General features: G+C 30.7%; 2 protein-coding genes and 1 long non-coding RNA gene across 3 annotated transcripts; all 3 read right to left on the bottom strand.

Annotated features, from left to right (window-relative positions):
- Positions 1-3,431: 3,431 nt before the first annotated feature.
- LOC114077595 lies at positions 3,432-8,288 on the bottom strand. Its single transcript, XR_003578973.1, has 2 exons — positions 7,029-8,288; positions 3,432-6,374 (listed from the first exon to the last, which is right to left on the bottom strand). It is a non-coding gene; the product is annotated as an uncharacterized LOC114077595 (long non-coding RNA).
- Positions 8,289-10,996: 2,708 nt separating this feature from the next.
- On the bottom strand, positions 10,997-12,212 carry LOC107021973 (transcription factor MYB78-like). The gene is made up of 3 exons (XM_015222681.2): positions 11,952-12,212; positions 11,722-11,851; positions 10,997-11,520 (listed from the first exon to the last, which is right to left on the bottom strand). The coding sequence occupies exons 1-3, from the start codon at positions 12,070-12,072 to the stop codon at positions 11,031-11,033; spliced, it is 741 nt and encodes a 246-aa protein (XP_015078167.1). The 5' UTR covers positions 12,073-12,212; the 3' UTR covers positions 10,997-11,030.
- A 3,050-nt stretch (positions 12,213-15,262) lies between these two features.
- On the bottom strand, positions 15,263-18,930 carry LOC107023827 (nitrogen regulatory protein P-II homolog). The gene is made up of 8 exons (XM_015224639.2): positions 18,597-18,930; positions 18,439-18,484; positions 18,309-18,336; positions 17,386-17,473; positions 17,212-17,279; positions 16,934-17,003; positions 15,764-15,799; positions 15,263-15,632 (listed from the first exon to the last, which is right to left on the bottom strand). The coding sequence occupies exons 1-8, from the start codon at positions 18,784-18,786 to the stop codon at positions 15,559-15,561; spliced, it is 600 nt and encodes a 199-aa protein (XP_015080125.1). The 5' UTR covers positions 18,787-18,930; the 3' UTR covers positions 15,263-15,558.
- Between the last annotated feature and the right edge of the window lie 790 nt (positions 18,931-19,720).

The following is a 19,720-nucleotide window of genomic DNA, read 5'->3' as shown; positions in this document are numbered from 1 at the left end:
AGGTCTTAACGAACATTAATAAAAAATTTTGGTCATTTTGTTTCAGGATTTTCAAATTAAAAAAAAATCATGGGCTATAACAAACAAAAATTACTAAAATCTGTCTTTGCCTGCTTTGAGACTCGTTTGAACTTGAATGGGAAGAACTGTTCCCATTTCTAAGGTCTTAACGAACGTCCATGAAAATTTTCGTCAATTTGCATTTACCTGCTCTTGGACTCTTTTGAACTTGAAAATACACCATTTTTCCCCGGAGTACTAACTGATTCATGAAAAAATTCGGTCATTTTATTTTCTGATTTCTGGATTAAAAAAAAACTATATGCTATAGAACAGAAAAATTGTTAAAATATGTCTTTGCCTGCTTTAGGCTCGTTTAATCTTGAAAATGCATCATTTTTCTCCGCTAGACGAACTTGTTCCATTTCTAAGGTCTTGAAAAATTATCCATATAAAATTTTGGTCATTTTATTTTGGGATTTCCAAATAAAAAAATATTCATGGGGTATATCACCCAAAAATCAGTAAAATCGGTCTTTGCCTGCTTTGTGGCTCGTTTGAATTTTAAAATGCACCATTTTTCCAGCTGAGAGAACTGGTTTCATTTCTAAAGTCTTAACGGACGTCCATGAAAATTTTTGACAATTTTGTTTAGAGATTCCCAAAGAAAAAAAATCAATTGGCTATATCACACGAAAATTGATAAAATTTGTGTCTGTTTTGGGTCTTGTTTAAACTTGAAAATACACCAGTTTCCCCGCGTTACTAAATGGTTCCATTTCTAAGGTGTTAGTAGACGTCCTTGAAAAATTTTGTTCATTTTATTTCGGTATTTTCAGATGAAAAATCTATATACTATAGGACAAGAAATTTGTTAAAATTTGTCTTTGCCTTCTTTGGGTTCGTTTGAACTTGAAAATATACGTTTTTTCTCTGCGAGACGAACTTGTTTCATTTCTAAGGTCTTGACAGACGTCCATGTAAAATTTTGGTCATTTTATTTTGGGATTTACAGATAAAAAAATCTATGAGATATAACTCACCAAAATCGGTAAAATCTATCTTTGTCTGCTTTGGGCTGGTTTGAAGTTCAAAATGCATCATTTTCCCTATGAGACGAACTGGTTCCATTTCTAAGGTCTTGACATATCTTTACCTGCGTCGAGGCTCGTTTAGACTTGAAAATACATCATCTTTTCCCGCGAAACGAATTGGTTACATTTCTAAGGTCTTAACGGACGTCCATTAAAAATTGGTCATTTTGTTTTTTTATTTTTGTATCAAAAAATTCATGGGCTATAGTCCACGATCTATTTTGGTGATGTAGAATTTTGACAATTTTTTTTCCCAAATATTTTTTGGACGTCTGTTAAGACGTTAGCTATGGAGTCAATTGGACCTGACGGCCAAAATGCTTCATTTTGAAGGTCAAACAAGCCTTGGAAAATATAAACACCCAATTTTGTTGATTTTTGTGTACTATAGTCCATGAATATTTTGTGTTCTAGAATTTCGATGTCTTTTTTGCACATATTTTTTGTGGATGTCTATTAAGACGTTAGGTATGGAATCAGTTGGCCTTGACGATCAAAACATAGGGGTTCTCTCTTCCTATTCAACCAAAACCTGGGGGGAGCCAGTTAGCTATGTTGATTTTCATTTCTATTGTCTATGAATTTTTTATGATTACAAATTTCGACATCTTTTTTTCTCAAATTTTTTGTGAATGTCCGTTAAAATTTTATCTATGGAGTCTTTTGACTCGAACGCCCAAAATGTCTCATTTTGAAAGTCAAACGATCCCTTGAACAAGTGAACCCCTTATTTGTCGATTTTCTTGTGCTACAAACCATGATGTTTTTTGGTGATACAGAATTTATACGTCTTTTTTGTGCAAATTTTTTGTGGTTGTCTGTTAAGACGTTAGGTATGGAGCTAGTTGGTCCTGACGGCTAAAACGGACCATTTTAAAGGTCAAACGAGTCTCACATTAGGTAAACCCCCCAATTTGCTGATTTTCGTATGCTATAGTCCATGGATCTTCAATGATCCGGAATTCGGACATCATTTTTGCTCAAATTTGTTGATTTTCGTGTGTTTATAGTCCATGGATTTTAAATGATCCAGAATTCTAACGTCTTTTTTGCTCAAGTTTTTTGTGGATGTGTGTTAAGACGTTAGCTATAGAGTCAATTGGCTCTAAGGGCCAAAACAACTCATTTTCAAGGTCAAACGAGCCCTAAAGCAGGTAAACCCTATTTTGACAATTTTCTTGTACAATTGTTCATCAAATTTTGGTGATCCAGAATTTCGACATCTTTTTTGCCCAAATTTTTTGTGCATGTTCGCTAAGACGTAATTAATGGAGTTATTTGGACATGACGGAAAATGGCTCATTTTTAAGGTAAAACAAGTCTCGAAACAAATAAATCCCTCATTTTGCTGATTATCATTTGCTATGGTCCATGGTCTTTTTTGGTGATCCAGAATTTCGATTTCTTTGGCAAAAACTTAAAAGTTAAAACGCCTAAAAAAACAAACTAAAAATGGAAGCCTCAAAACCTAAACTAACCATCCTATTCGATAAAAGATTACCTTCCAAAGCCAGTTGCGCTGACGAAATTCTCATATGAACAAGTATGCAAAAAATGTCAGGCAATTCCAAACTTTGGTCAAAACTTAAAAGTTAAAACATCTAACGCCAAGATAAACTTTATTCTAAGCACAAACTTAAAATGCACGTCAGGATCTTAGAGAAGTTAATTTATCGAGAGACGTTATAGATTACCTGAAGATATTATCGTGGAGAGTTATTTTTACGCCTCCTTGTCCTAGTCTTATGATATCACAATTGTCGGCGGCAAAAAAAGTGTAGAGAATTATATGATAACCCTAGTGAGTCGAAGGAGGACCTATGTATAAAGGCATAGTCGATACATAAATCTATCTTTTAATTTGGTCTCAACTCAAATTTATACCCACAAATTTTGGTTATGTACAAGTAAATACTTAACTTCAATAAAGCTGAATAAATAGACATATTTTTCCTATATGTATTGTGTCATGTAGAACTCGTGTTTACCTGTTCAAAGTTAGAGAGCATAAATATTAGTTGAGGTTAAGTTAAAAGGCATATATTAAGTATTAATTATTTCTTTTATAAATTTGTTCTTCTTCCACTCACTAGGGTGATTGTATAATTCTCTACACTCTTTCGCCGAAGACAATTGTGATTACGACTACGATAAGGCGGCATAGAAGTCACTCTCCACGATAATGTCTTGATGTATGTATCTATAACGCCTCTCAGCAAATTATCTTGTCTAAGATGATGATGTGCTTATAAGTTTATACTTGTGATAAAGTCTTGAGGTAAACAATATTTGAAACAAGCTTAGTAATATTTTCATATAAACTAAAAACTCTATACATGAATGTACTTTGTAGGATCATTAGAAAAATTTATCATGACAATATCATTTTAGTAGCGTATAATCTGTTTAATATGCAAGGTTTTTACAAATTTCAATTTGAATAAAAAGAACAAGAAAATTCATGTGTGGACTACAAAATTGAATATCCTTCCTTGTATATAGTAGAAATATAAGAAAATATATTTCCAAATGAAGGTTGACAATAGTGACTCTCAACTAATTATTGACAGTATGAACAACAAGACAAGTTCCTCAACATGGCTAGCAGAACTATGCTAGCTAGGGTTTCTCTAGGAAGCATATCCCCTTTCGCATTATGTAGTACATCAAAATGCCTGCAAAAGTCCACGAGTCTCTAAAAAAAGAAACCAAAGGAACCCTATAATGTTTTGCTCTCTTGGAATTTCATGCTTCTCTTTTCCTTTTCTTTTTTTGGAATATTTAGTTTTAATGGAATAACAACTTATTAAACGAAAGGAAAAGGAACACCTCTACGTTATTGAGTACCATCTTCTCATCGACCAAACTCCCATACCTAAAGGACAACCATATACAATCTTACTTAAATGGAACTCCACTTCTTGTGAGACTTACATGCTTAACAATGATGGTTCTGTCAAGTTCAACTCTAGTATTGACGAAATCAGAGGCATTATTAGAAATCTTAGAGGGGATTGGACCCTGGATTCAATGTCAAGGCCCCTCAAATTCCATAATGGAAGAGCTCAAAGCCCTACAAGGCTCATGTATATCTATTCAGTACAATCTTTCCCCCCGTTGAAATCAATCTCCACTCTTTAGAAGTCATAAATATGCAAAATCATGATAATATGCATTCTTCTATTATTCTTGTGTAGTGCAGATCTCAAATGCAACTGGGAGAAGAACCGAATTATTCATCTATTGAGCAAAGGAGTGAATTACCAGTCTTTTGAAAACCCTACTGTTTAGATAGTCCCACCAATATATACAATCAAAGCAACATGTGTGGAACTATGTACAATAGGAAACTACCTATTTGTCATAGCTATTTATCCTGCTATACAAAGTATGACCTCTTTCCACAAATATTCGTGTCATTTAACCCACAAAAAAAAGAGCTTAACAGAGGTGAAATATATTTGAATTATTCAGATATTGATAGAGTAATTTTAAATTATAGTATAACGAAGGATAAATTAAAATTTGACCACTTATGCTTTTATAAATATAACTTTAATTGTCAAAGCTTATAAGTAAATTTAAAAGGCTAGATGTCCTATTAAAAAGGCTAGATATTCTATTTAGACATATTCAGTTCATTAGTTGCTAAATCACATTGTTTGATACTCATTAAAAAAATTATATAATCACAAGTGATTTATTATCTTGCATGAATCAGGATTGCTACTTTTTGGAAATAATTTTTCTCTTATTACTTACTCCTATATAAGAATATCCACTTTTATAGTCTACATATTAATTATCTTGTCCTTTTTATTTAAAAAGAAATCCGTAAGACTTAGAATATTTAATAAATTTTAAGAACTTCAAAAGAAATTGTATGTTACTAGAAATTGTGGTTTCATGAAAAAGTTAACAATGATCCTACAAAGTACATTCGTATATCAAGTCTTTAATTTATATGAAAATATTACTAAACTTGTTACAAATAATATTTTGTCTTAAGATATTATATAGTGTAAGCAAAAACCTAATGCATGTCAGGATCTTAGACAAAATAATTTACTGAGAGGCATTATAGAAACATACCTAAAGACATTATTGTAAAAATCACTTTTCACGATAATGTATTCAGACATGTTTCTATAATGCCTATGAGTAAATTATAGTCTAAGATCCTAATGTGCATTAAATTTATCCTTGCACTAATGTCTTAAAGTAAAATATTTTTTGTAAAAAGTTAAGTAATCTCAATATATGAAAACACTTTGTAGGATTGTATAATCCTTTTCATGATAACATCATTTTTTGTAGCATATAAAAAGTCCTTAAAGTTCTTAAAATTTATCAAACTACAAAATTAGATATTTTTCCTTATATATAGTAGTAATAAAAGAAAAAATATTTCCAAAAATTGCAATTCTGGTCGACCTCATGTCTGATAATAAATAACTCTCCACTACATATTAATAAAGTAATAATTTTTAATGAACATCAAATAATGTAAATTAAACACTAATGAATTGAGTGTATGTATGAACTATCATGATTCAAATTCAAACAAATAAATAGAATATCTAATCTTTTAAATTTAATTCAAAACCTTGACAGTTAAAGTTATATTTATAAGAGAAAAATGATCAAATTTGATAAAAAAAATTTGGCACGAGAACTTACATGTTATATCCCATATGATTTGGTTTCTAAAAATTTATGTTCTATTGGGCATAAAAATTAAGATACTAAAAAGGAAAAACTTAAAGATGTATAGATTTTTAATAATTTCTTAAGGAAAGTGTTATGTAGAAAGCCACTTGCCTCATAGTAGACAGACATTCTACCAGCCTTCTGCTTTGTAGCACGCCATTTCTTCATCAAGTTACCAAAGTTTGAAACTAGTTATGTCACTGCACACTCCTTTGTCTCCGTGGATTTTGGAAAGCACCGAGTATATTGCAGGATGGTTGTGCTCCAATGTATAGATACCATTTGCTGCAATCTCTCCGAGCTCTAGACATGAGTGCAACCTACATGATCCTAGCAATGCCCCCAGACCTGATACCACTCTTCAGCATCCTCTCAAACACCTGCAAGCCCATGTTTGCATAACCTCCAATGATCGAATTTCTTGCAGGGATTGACTCAAAAATGCAGGAAGCAACTTCAATGTCTCCACATTTAGCATACATGTCAACAAGGGAGGTCAACAAGACGACATCAACATGCACACATGAACTTGATTGCCTACCAAAACAGCAGAGTAACCTGCGCATGCATCTAAAACAGTTGAAAACGTAAAATGGTTAAGATGAGAACTCGAGTTCAATATCAACTTAAACAATTTCAAAGCCTTCATAACTCTCCATATCACACATATCCTTTTATCATTGATATCCAAGAAATCACATCTTTCTCACTCATCTCATCAAAAACGAATCGAGCTTCATTAAGCTTCTTGTTCTTAGGCAAAGTCAGGATTAAGAGTTTTGAGATTCTAATAGAGAGGGTGGTTCGGATTAAAGGGTTTCAAACCCACAACTCAAGCACTCCGGAGTCACTTCTTCAGCATTGAACCATATTCACAAGTTAATATACATATATATTTATTTAATTTTCTAACAAAAATCCATCGACTATCGAAAAGCTTCCTGGTTCAAACAAACTCACGAACCCCACCTTGCTCTTCCTTGACCAAAAGCCCTTGCAACTTGTGCACCCAAACTTCATATAACCCAAAATCAACACATTCCACAGCATAACATCTTTGTCCATAATTTCATTCAAAAACTCGACCTAAACCCGTGTAATCATCCAATTGAACATAACCCCTCATCAAATAAATTGAGACTTATCCCCAAACAGAGCACGAGACAATGAAGCCGAGGGATCAAATGTTTGTAATAAAAAATGCAAGAAGGAGCTAACACATACCGTGAAAGTGAGCTCATTGGTCTCATTTCTCCACATCTGTTCATATCAAGAAAAAATCTATATACTTTCTCCGGCTTGTTGGCGTTGCGCTACCCGGAGAGCATTTGTGTTTCAAAAAATGACATCTCTATGAGGCATTTGGTCGAACAGGTATTCCGCTTGTTGGATGTGGCTGTGTTTGAAGTAACCACCGATAAGGGAATTCCGTGATACGACGTTTGTCAAGTGAGGGCTTTGATAGAAGAGCTTCGGTATCCGTCTCCGATGAAGCTGTTGAGGATACAAATTTGGCGGCCAAGAGCAAAGGTGAGTAGCGCCGTCATTTGACTCCTGTACCATCTACCTGACTATCGCTTTTGGTTTCTATTTATATGTCACTATTTTAGGTTTACTTAACTCTTATTTAGTGTTATTTTTAGAGCTGAGTTGTTAAAAATAATTGGCCCAGTCCATTCAGCCCAAGCTTTGCGGGCCAGATAATTTAGTGGGCTAGGACAGGTCGGTCTTTTACTTAGAAGGACTTGAGAATATTCAACTCAGCTAAACCCTAGAAGGGCCGCTCTATGTATTCTAAATACATAATATTCACATAGATAGAATGTATCTAGAACAAATTAACATAATTTGAAGTACATTTATCTGGACGTACTAAATTTGATAAAATTCACATTATTACAACATAATGTATCTGGACGTACCAAATTTGATAAGATTCACATTATTACAACATAATGTGTCTTTAAGTAATTCACTTTTACACTAGAGAGATTTTTGTAAGTTACCTTTAAAAAAATAGTTTTGGTACATGGACTGACCTTGACCTTTTCTAGATCAAGCATCAATGTTTAAGAATTTATATGGATCGGACTTATAAGCCCTAGTTTTAAATGAATTTGAAAATCCTATCTCAACCCTACCCCCAATAACGGGTTGTAGGCCCCATGAGTTAAAATCTCTTTTGACGACTCTAGTTATCTTGAAGTCAAGTTTTCAATAGATACATATTAATTAATTTATTTTGATTAGTGAAATTAACGTGAACATAAATTAATTATTTAGTTTTCATATGTTTGGTCAAATTCATAGCTTTAAACTAATAATTCCTAAGGGTAAAATAAGAAATAGTATGTCATTATTGATTTTGTGAAATGACAAGTATTAAAGAACATCTACTTTTAGTAAGAACGACATATATATGGTAACGAACAAATTCATATTATCTTATAGGTTTTTATTCTATATTATACTTCATTTGTTCCTTTTAGTTGTCTTATATATCAAAAATAGTTGTCATTTAAAAAATCAAAAGATAATTAATTATCTTTTTTCAACTTTATCCTTAAAGTTTATAATTTTAGAATCAACTCTAGTTATCTTGAAGTCAAGTTTTCAATAGATAAATATAAATTAATTTATTTTAATTAGTTAAATTGACGTGAACATAAATTAAATATTTAGTTTTCATATGTTTAGTCAAATTCATATCTTTAAACTAAAAACTCCTAAGGGTAAAATAAGAAATCGTATGTCATTATTGATTTTTGTGAAATGACAAAGATTAAAGAACATCTACTTTTAGTAAGAACGACATATAAATGATAACGAAGAAATTCATATTATCTTATAGGTTATTATTCTATATTATACTTCATTTGTTCCTTTTAGTTGTCTTATATATCAAAAATAGTTGTCATTTAAACAATCAAAAGATAATTAATTATCTTTTTTCAACTTTATCCTTAAAGTTAATAATTTTAGAATCAAGAGGCATATATATATATACTAGTTTTAGGGAACGTGTGTTGCACGTTTGTCTCTTATTATTAAATTTTTATACACTAAAAAATTGAGTTATAAAATAGGAATGCTGAAATTAGCAATAGTATTTTTATCATTTATATTTTGTTCACTAAATAATAAAAAATATACTACGAATACTTCAGCATTTTTTGTTATCCTTCATTTGCAGTTTCTCATTCTCTTTTCTTCTCATTTTGAATTATGCATATAACATAAATCTTTGTAAATTGGTTCTTAAAAAGCATATTTAAATTTAAATTCTGAAAGTGTTTTTAAATAATAGTGGAGAGAATATTCATATTCAACTTTCAATTTTAAAAAATTATAGCTATGACTAATAATTAACATTCAACTATTAGGCAGAAGAATATCACATTCTCTTAAATAAAATAATATCTCTAAGGCTAAAGTAGAAATTCTAATTTGGACACTACTACTTAACTGTTTATGTGTCCAATTAATAATCTGGAAACCTGAGTTCACAATTTTCCATCCATAATTAATATTTTACATCAACAATAAATAGTTTCTCATCACATTAAATAGAAGTTTGATGCATGCAACTTATAAGTTCTAAAAGACATCATCAATTTGGTACATATGCAAATATTATAAACACTTGATATATACGAAACACACTTGCAGCCATCATCATAATTATTATGTTAATTATTTTTTTATATCACATATACATATTCTTTTTAACCTTGAGAAATATTGTACATGTGATTTATGAAGAGAAAAGAACAATACTCTTTTTTCATAAAATTTCTCTTTGAATACTTAATATAAATGGAGCAACACAAACTTTTCAAAATGACTTATTCGAGGTATATAGTCAATTTGAAGAATGAATGTTTCCACAAATAAATAATAGACTAATAAGATCAATAGATTATACAATATAAACAAAAAGTCAAATAAAAATACATTTAAAAAAATCATATGGATTTTTCTCATTTAGTTATTCCCCTCACTACTAATAAATAATAATCTCGAAAATATATTTAAACTAAAGTAAAGCACTCTATCGATAAACGCATATCAAATTAACTAATTAATGAATTTCATCAATAATTAAGACATATAGTAGAACATGAATTGTATATCACTAATTTTCATATAGGACACAAGATATTCCAATAGAAAAACAAAATAATAAGAAAGTATATCGATCAAAATATTAAAAAAGAATGTAAAAAATACTTAAGCTTGACAAGGAGGAGTGGATAAAAACAAAAGGAAATTACTGCAATACAAAATGATGAGCAAGATTAATTTTTTGCTTTAGAATCTCTCATCATCCTCTAGGTATTTTATTGCAGTAGCTAGGATGACTTTTTAGTAGGTACAGTTAATTGGCAATAAATAAGTTCGATGATTTTAGTCCATATCAAATTTATTTAAAGAAAAAGCTCTTCAAATACTCTTGATTTTTATAACAAAAGAGAGATTAATTATTAATGTGAATTTGATTCATGCATTGATTTAAATGAGTTATTTATTAAATATTTAATTATATTTTATAACATTTATTTTAATTATTTTAATATTAAGGTAAAATGATAATTCAACTTTGAGCTTTAAATCTTTCCACTTGTAATAATATATGATATAGATAAGATAAAAGAACTAATAAGAAATATATTCATCAAACAACACTTTTTATTAATTTTTTTTCTCAACATTGTGTTAAACCTTATAATGACTACTAAAAAGGAACGACCGAAATAGTTTCTTATATCGAGCTTGTAGTGAGGGAAGTTGCTATTTTATAATTCCTCCATCCTAATTCAAATGTTTTTAGTTTAATTCGACACTTAACTTAATTAGGAATAAAAATAGATTTTTAAATCATAAAATCATCTTAAATTAAAAGTGAGGCGATGAAACAAAGGTTCGTGTTAATTATATAGTACGTACATGCATGGAAAAATGTTGACGCGATAGGTGCGCATGCATATATATACATTATAATAGAGGTGAGAGAAAATTCAAAGCTAAAATTTATACAATGAGTTTTGGTAATGATTTCAAGTAAATATTACAATACAATAATAACTAATTAACTAGTTAGGGTTCACTAATTAAATATTTATAGATAATTTTGTAAAATATATATATATATATATATATATATATANTATATATATATATATATATATAAAATAAAGACATTATTGGATTCACGTATACTCGTAATCAGAGCCAAACGTCCATTTCATACAAACTTGGCATTTCTGCACTTGTCCAATAATTGTGAAAGTAGTAATGATCATCCTCATGATGAGATGAATAATTATGAAGTGTCATATCTGAAGGGGTTGAAAAATCATGAGGAATATTAATTCCATCTTCAAAACTAGACAAGTTTTTCCAAATATTACTATCATCTTCCTTTACGAATGAATCTGTTGATGAAATAATATTAGCGTTTGGATATGTATTAATATCGTTAGGAGAACAATTCTCCATCACGATTAATTCAGAAGAAGATGATGAAGAAGAAGAAGAAGTCGGTATTTGTTGAGCCAACAGAGAAGGCATCCATTCATAGAGAAGGAAGTGTCGAAATTGTTGACTATTGATTTCGCAATGAAGCTGTTTTGCATGCTTTTGCACTTTGGTTCTCCAGTAATTTTTAACATCGTTATCACTTCTTCCAGGCAAATTCTCTGCTATTTTTGACCATCTATTTTTTATTTTTTGAAAAAAAAATGAAATAATTATTACCATATCTTAAAAATCATTGACCATATCACTATCTTTTTTTATTTATTAAAAAATATAATAATAACAATAATTTCTATCTATATATGTTTTCAACCTTTATAAAATATAATTATTTCATTTGTTCAATTTATATGACATATTTTATACATATTTTACTTACCTATTTCCGAAGCGAAAATGAAGGAGTAGAATAAGGAGCTGCTCTTGAGGAGTTATTTTTCCTCGTCTTAAATTTGGCCGCAAATAATTCAACCATCTTAGCCTACAACTCTTACCGCTACGCTTCAACCCTATACATATCAATATATACGTAATTATTTTTTGATAATAGAAATAAAATGTTATATATTGTATACTTGTGATCTCTCTAACAACATGATATATATATACCGGCAACGTGAGCAAGTGAATCCCAACGTCCTTGTCCAAATATGGAGATGGAATGGATGAGTTTAGAGTCTTCATCGGAACTCCAGGGTCCTTTCTTCATCTCCATTGATACTTGCTTCATTCTCAAAACTCGAATATTAATTAATTGTTATGAATCGATGTTTGAAATTAGCTTAGTGACTATATATATAAGTATATAGAAAGTGTCTTTAGTCATGAAAGTCCTTTTTAATTGGTTTGGAGGTAGTGATTCTAAAAGTTTGAGATAAGGTTTGCATAAAAAGAGAGGATTGTGTACGTTCGTTAGTACCAATACGTAATAACTAGTAGGCATAAATATAATGAAATGTTTTGTTTGGAACAATAAATAGCAAATAATATTGTCAAATTCAAGAATGTTTTCAATACGTTATTTATTTTTAATTTATTATGTATATTTTGCGATTAGTAGGCATGTCATGCAAATTTTCTACATATTATGGAACTTGTAACTGGAGAAAACATGTGGATGACCAATTTAAATTTATGGCAAAAATATATACTAGTACATATAAAATCTTGTAACTCATAAAACTCGAAGGAAAAATTAGATAAATTGATACATTTTAATAAATAAGTAGTGATAATCTTTATTTATTACTATTTAGAACAATATTATGTTAAATCTGTAATATGTATTAAAGGTGAATTATGTATGCAATATATATGTATTATAATTGTTTTTTGAAAGTTATTATGTTTGTTTGAAAAAATTTAACACATTGTATTATAAGTATATTAAAATGTACGATAAATGCATTATCCATCATTAAAACTTGTATTACATTTGAATAATAAATTGTTCTTTGTAATATGTATTAAACTTGTACTGTAAATGAATTAAAAGTGATCAAGTGAAAAAAAATGTTATTGTTATAAATGATAAATATTTTTTTATTATAGTATATTTATGTAAGTTTTCCAAACTTAAATGGACTTGTAGAAATTGATAGCGGACTTTTAAAACAGACGGAGCCATACGTAATGCTTCTGGTCCTAATATAGTTTTTTTTTTTAAAAAAATTTGAATGTCTACAATGGTGTCAGATTCATAGACTAATACACACGAGAAAAATTAATAAAAATCAAGTTGTTGTTATTATTATTATTATTATTATTACACAACTAATTGTGAGAAAGTGTATATTGTATATATTGACTTCATTTTAAAGTTTTTTAGGTATTTGATTCTTGAATTTGTAGTGATAAAGTCTAACCGCGTTTACCGCGCTAAGCTCAATCTAGAAGGATGCTAATTTATGCCTTTATTCCCTCACCACTCCAAAATCACCCTACCCAAGGAAGGTATAAATCTAATCCCCCGCCCTTTTAACCTATTAAATTTAAATTCTGAATCTTTCTAATCGCTATAATTATTATTGCATATTAATCAGTTTGGTTCAATTTCAAGTTTATCAGTTTGATTTATGAGTTATCGATTTGTTAACATGTTAAAATTGTTATAGAACCATTAAAATATCGATTCGGTTATTGATTTAACTGCTAATATTTGAGAAATTATCATTAAAAGATACTTAAAAATAAGGTGACAAACCAAATGAACCATGTATATGAGTTAACAGATTGCATCTTGAGCAAAACTGCAAAAACAAACACTGATGTGTTTTAGAATAACTGAAAGTTTGAGACAAATAAAAATTAAAGTATGAAACTAAGCTTTAAGTCAAGTACTTTATAAAGAAAATGATATAAATATATATATCGATAAATCTGTTAAGAAAAAACTTCAAACCATTAAATATCAATAACTCGATAATAAAAAAAATTAAAACTATTACTAAAACCACTAAATCAATAATCCATTGTCCATAAATCTTAAAATCAAAATTACTAGCAAATCTATGGTGTATATGGTTGAATTCAAAGATTCTTGAGATAACACAATGCTTTCAAAATTCCAACAAATGGTGGGTTTGTGGGGGGAATCAAATGACCAGCTATTTTCTACCATTTCTATTTGTCACTATTACAATTAAGATTGCGTATTGATCGATTCATCAATTTAATTTATCGGTTATTAATTTATAATACGCTAAATCGTTATAATTTTGAAATTTATCGGTTTAACTTATTGATCAATTTGTAATATACTAAATCGTTACAGAACCATTAAGATATTGATTTATCAGTGAATTTATTAATATTTATCGGTTCAGTTATTGAGTTAACTGTTAAGATAAAATATCATTAAAAATCACTTAGAAACAAAATGACAAAGCCAAATAATCATGCACATGTTTTAATAGATTGCATCTTTTACAAAACTACAAAAGCAAATCAAGTACTTTATATACCGAATGATATATCGATTGATCCGTTAAGAAAAGATTTCATACCATTAAGAACCAATAATTCGATAATAAAAAAAAAGTAAATACTTTTATTAAAATCACTAAATCGATAACCCATTATCAATAAATTATAAAATTCTAAATCCAACCTGTGTTTATCCGTACTAGCAAATCTATAGTGTACTATATGTTTGAATTCAAAGATTCTTAATGCACACGATGCTTTCAAAATTCCAACAAATGGTGGGTTTGGCGGAGAATCAAATGACCAGAGATGAAAGTAATACAACTATTTTCTATTTGTCACTATTTATTTGGATTGATCTCAAAATATATCATGAAAGATTTGTGATAATAAAAAGTACCTTTTTTAGGATAAAATAGATAATTTAAACTAAAATTAGTTTCCAAAATACAAAAAAAGATATTCTTTTAATAGTGTCATAAAAGCTTAGTACTTACAAGTTAAGCCACATTCATTCTCTGTATATGATTGATTCTTTTGCAGCACTAGAAGTGGTCATTTTGTCACTATTGATACGTGGATTTGCACAAGCTTGGTATAATAACAAAGGAATCAAGTAACAACAACACCAACATACTCGGTATAGTTCCACAAGAGAACCTAAGAAAATCTCGATATAATTCCACAAGTGAACCTAAGAAAGTGAAGTGAATGTAGACTTTCTATTGCTTCCAATAATGAGACTATTTTTTGGTAACAAGGAAAATAATGGTGGGAGATGAGATTCATGAGGATGAGTCTTTGGACTACCAGAAGCCTGTGACCGCAGAGCGGTTATTGCAGCAGCAATGTCTGAAGCTGGGCGCAGTGCACTATCTCACTGCGCCCAATGCTGCTGAAGTTTGGCATCAGCCTGAATTAATGGTTCAATATATGTTGCACAGGAGAGTACACACACATGGGGATCTAAAAAGGGTAAAGTTTCAGATTTGATATATATGAACGGCTCATTTAGGAAATTGCTTGAATAGCTTATCATTCAATATCCACAGTGATCAACCAACATATTACAGCACAACTTCACCCAAAACGGGGGGAGGGGGCAAAGTTACCACGATTGAGCTGAAGTGTGCAAATACGAAATGGCTGTTAAGCTACGATTTTTATGGAAATTGGCTACTGAAACCACAGGTACATGGTAAGTCTCCAACTTATTTATTTTATTCCCTACTTGACTGCACACAACTAAAGATGATTAAACGTTTCAACTTCAAGATAGAGGCGTTGCCGCTCAAGAAGTTGATAATGCAGAGGACATATCAGAATGCCCTCCCATCATCCTCTCTGCCTTTTCTCCCCGTTCACCTGTTCCAGCGTACCATAGACAAGTTCAAACCTCTATGAAGGATATGAAATTTAAATGATAAATCAACCTACGGAGACTATCTAACTTATAAATACAAATGGAGTATCATTAAGCAAAACAATCTACTTACCAGTGCGAACTCTTATAACATCGGAGATGGGAGTCACTGCCAAAGTTTTAAAAAAAACAGCATCAATAATTCAGTACATTTTGTAATATTTTCATAAAGACAATAATGTCTAGCACATCAGGGTCTCTTTCACTCGTTTAAGATTTTCTTTGCAAGGAAAAACATGTCATGTTTAAACGTTAGCAAGATCAAAACTATGTAATGTGATTGCGCATATATTACCCAAGAGATTCCTTGCAAAATAGAGGCTTGGCCAAAAGTAAAGGATCCCTCCCAAACACATACATGTGAACTAATTACCACTGGAAACTGTGTTTTATGCTCTTCAATAAATTTCTTCTGAATAGATACCTTTATCTTTTTTAGTTTTAATACTAAAGAAAAAAATCTGTCCGTTAACAAACCACTTGCTAATACAATATGGCCATTAACTTGAGCACACAATAAGCTCTTGTAGCATCAGACAACCTGTGTGATGATCCACTCCAGGCTTGGCTCGACATTTTGGTAGAATAAATGAAATTAAGATCAAAGATAGGCTTCTAACATGAGAAACATACTCACAAAATAAAAGGCCTTGAGAGGAAAACATAGAAGAGTGTGTGTGTGTCGATAAATCATAAATGTATGTATCTTTATAAGCTAGAAACTGGAATCATGTTTTCTCACAAGACGTTTAAATATTTAAGAAAATAAGCATCAAAGCAAAGGAGATCTCAACAAATTTGGGCTTCAATTAAACTATTGTGAACAATGTCACTGATGGATTTCCTTGTCTGATAAAATAGAAGGTAAAAAGATTAAAAAGTTTGAAATTCCTACAGCTTTTTATTTTATTTTAATATTTTGGGATAGTATCTCTATTTGTTTCTTCTCGTATACATATATGGATTGTCATTGCAAGCACGTATTAAAAGGCTTCTTGGCATTGGTTTTCCCACTTCATGTGCAACACACTTAGATTACTCAGGCAAACATTTGCTTGGAAACAACACAGTAAATTAAAGATTATGATTTATGTGTTACACCTTACTCTGTACAGAAGATATGTCATGAATCATCATATGAAAATATACAGCATACTCATTAAAGAAACATTAACTGAATGGTTTCAAGCTTGGTTAGAGAATTTACATCAAAAACTCCAAGATCATGAAGAGAAAAACTTACAGAATATCTTTCCATCACCTATTTCACCAGTTCTTGCCTCTTCAATTATCTTGGCAATGACTCCTTCAACCTAATAAGACAGCATTACAGGTTATATCAGAACTAACATCTAAAGAGGACAATCATATCGCAAGGAGCACCACTTAGATAAAACTTCTATATACATAGGATAGATAAATGACACTTTAACCATATACTTCTATAATCATATACTTCTAACACATATGATTTTAAATGATAGCTCAGAAAGCTTGGTCAAGGCCTATTAAATTCAAAACCTGGTCTTTGCTGACAACAATTTCCATTTTAACTTTTGCAACAAACGTGTCTTCAGAGAATTCAGAGCCTGCAATCAGCAGATAACTTCAAAACCCAGGGAAGAATCTCCTTTTAATCGAGAAATATTCAAGACAATGTAAATAAACACTTAAAATTGATGAATATTTCCATACCAGCTTGCCTCTCAGTCAAGCCACCTTGGGCGCCAAAACCACGAACATCCGAAACAGTGACACCACGAATGCCCATTTTCAGTAGTGCCTTCATAATTCAGAAAACATGAGTAAATAATGGAGCCTTTTAGCTTCAAGGAATGTTTTGAAATTATCTACAGGAAAATGGTTCCTTCAATCTAGTTGTGAAATGGAGTTCAATAGTCATCACAGAATCTGGCTTTCACTTCACCATATTGTTAAATGTCGTAGTGTTTCAGGAGGAATATTTTTTTTGTTTTGTATGAATGTATGTGGATGGCGGCTGGGGAGTTTTACCTCATTTCACTCCAACCTCTAAATTCAATATATTGAACCCCTTATTGTGCCTTCTGTGCTAGATATTATTAGGACATCCTGATCTAAAGTCCGTTTACCCTCAAACTTTTTTGAACTTATCCATGACAAGACTTCTTAGTATCAAAAAATAAGAAATTATATGGTAATTAATAGCAACTCAATATTGTCCTATCAAAAGGATTATCCATAGGGTAATTATATGACAATAGAGCAAAGAAAAAGGTATACACATATTAAGCTCTATGGAGAAATAAGACTGTATAACTAGAAAGAACCAAGGTGAAATTCAAACTTATCAGTAGAGCAAGCTAGCACCATTTCAATTAACCCTTTGGCTCTTTACAACTTTGATCACCACTGAGATTAAAGCTGTGCTGTAAAAGTATTTTCGATAATATATAGGCTTTACTATGATGTCATAGAATGCAAAATAGGGGTTGAGTAAAAAAACCCCAAAAAAGTCCAATAAAGAGCCTCAATTTAAGCAATCATGTAGGCCTGCAACCTTAAGGATCACAAAGGGAAAAGATTCAATTTTTTTTCTAAAAACTGGCGCATGCATATGAAAATAATCAAGTTCTTACCGAAGAAACCTGTTGAATTCTCCAAGGTCTAAGTCCATTCCAAAATTTGCAGAAGACGCAAAATTGAATCAGTAAACATAGTATAGAAAGCAGATTAGAATACATTAGTAAAGAAAAATGATGCTATCACCTTAGAATTGCTTCAACTTTGTAAAACTTCGCGTCAGGGACGAAATCTGAAAAAACAAAACCGACCCATTACTACTATAAGCAACAAAAGAAGATAAAAACATTGACCCATTACTAAATAAGTGAACTTATGAAGTGGGGTTTAAGCAAAATTGAAACCTGGAGAGTTTTGGGCTCTGATAATCGGGAAAGAAGGAGCATTTTGACAGCGTTTGAAGGTGAGCTGCGAAGGGAAGAATTTGGGTTGAACAACGGTGATGGAAGTGAAATGACGGAACTGTGACAAGGATGGAGAAGAAGAAATGGAGTGAAGGGAGAAATTGGATTTTGAAAGTGAGGGAGAAGCCATTGGCGTTGAGTTGCAGAAGAGAGAGCTGATAATCGATGAGTTCTATGGCCTTAAAAATAGTGAAGTGAAGTGAAGTAACGCCATTTCTGAATAATTTGGATTCTTTACCTTTTCTCTTGTTATTATCGATGGAAAAAATGTACCAAGTACAAAAGGAAAATGATTAAAGTGAGAGTTCTAAAAAAGAAAAAATAAGTCTTGCTTAAAAGCGGTTTGAAATTGAATCAAAATTAATAATTAAAATTGAAAAAATAATATTAATTTATAAAAAATGGATTAATAATTTAGTGAAAATTGAATGATGGATTCTTAACTGTTTGAGGTTGCGAACACCTCGTAATTCAACTCTAAGGATCTGAACCATTCGTCATAATTAAGTATACAAACGTTTTAAAGTCCATTCCTAAGTGTGAGAGGTGAATCAGCAGTGGTTTAGACTAAGTTTTAATAGGTTTCCTTACGACTAAGTTTGCACATCCGTTCAGACAAGAGTTAACGTCAAATGACCATATCTATCTGCATATGAAGAGTTAGATGTTTTATTACTTACCAAGTTAAAGGCTTACGAGTGTTCTTTCAACCGCCATCCAAATTTAGTCAAAAGTTATGAACATTTTATTTTTATCACATATTCTATTTTAAAGATGCGTTTCGTCGGCGATAAACAATTCTAAACCAACAAAATGCCGGACGAGCACTAGTTGAGTAAGATTTAAGAGATTTTCTATTTTGAACATATGTTTTTTTGGCTTTGAACAATGTTGTGTAGCCGTTTCACCGATTGAAATGTTGTTGGATGATAGAAAATCATTTCAATCGATTTTAGTCCAATTTTTCTCATTTTTTACCATTCTTTCAAGCCCTAAAACTGGTTTCTCTCTTCCTGTCATCCTCGTCCACCAAAGTTAAGTCTTTTCTCGTGGAATTCAAGCTT

Source organism: Solanum pennellii, chromosome 6 (assembly GCF_001406875.1).
Source record: "Solanum pennellii chromosome 6, SPENNV200".
Taxonomy (NCBI): domain Eukaryota; kingdom Viridiplantae; phylum Streptophyta; class Magnoliopsida; order Solanales; family Solanaceae; genus Solanum; species Solanum pennellii.
The sequence above is the reverse complement of the archived record's forward strand: the minus strand, read 5'-3'. Positions and strand labels throughout refer to the sequence as shown.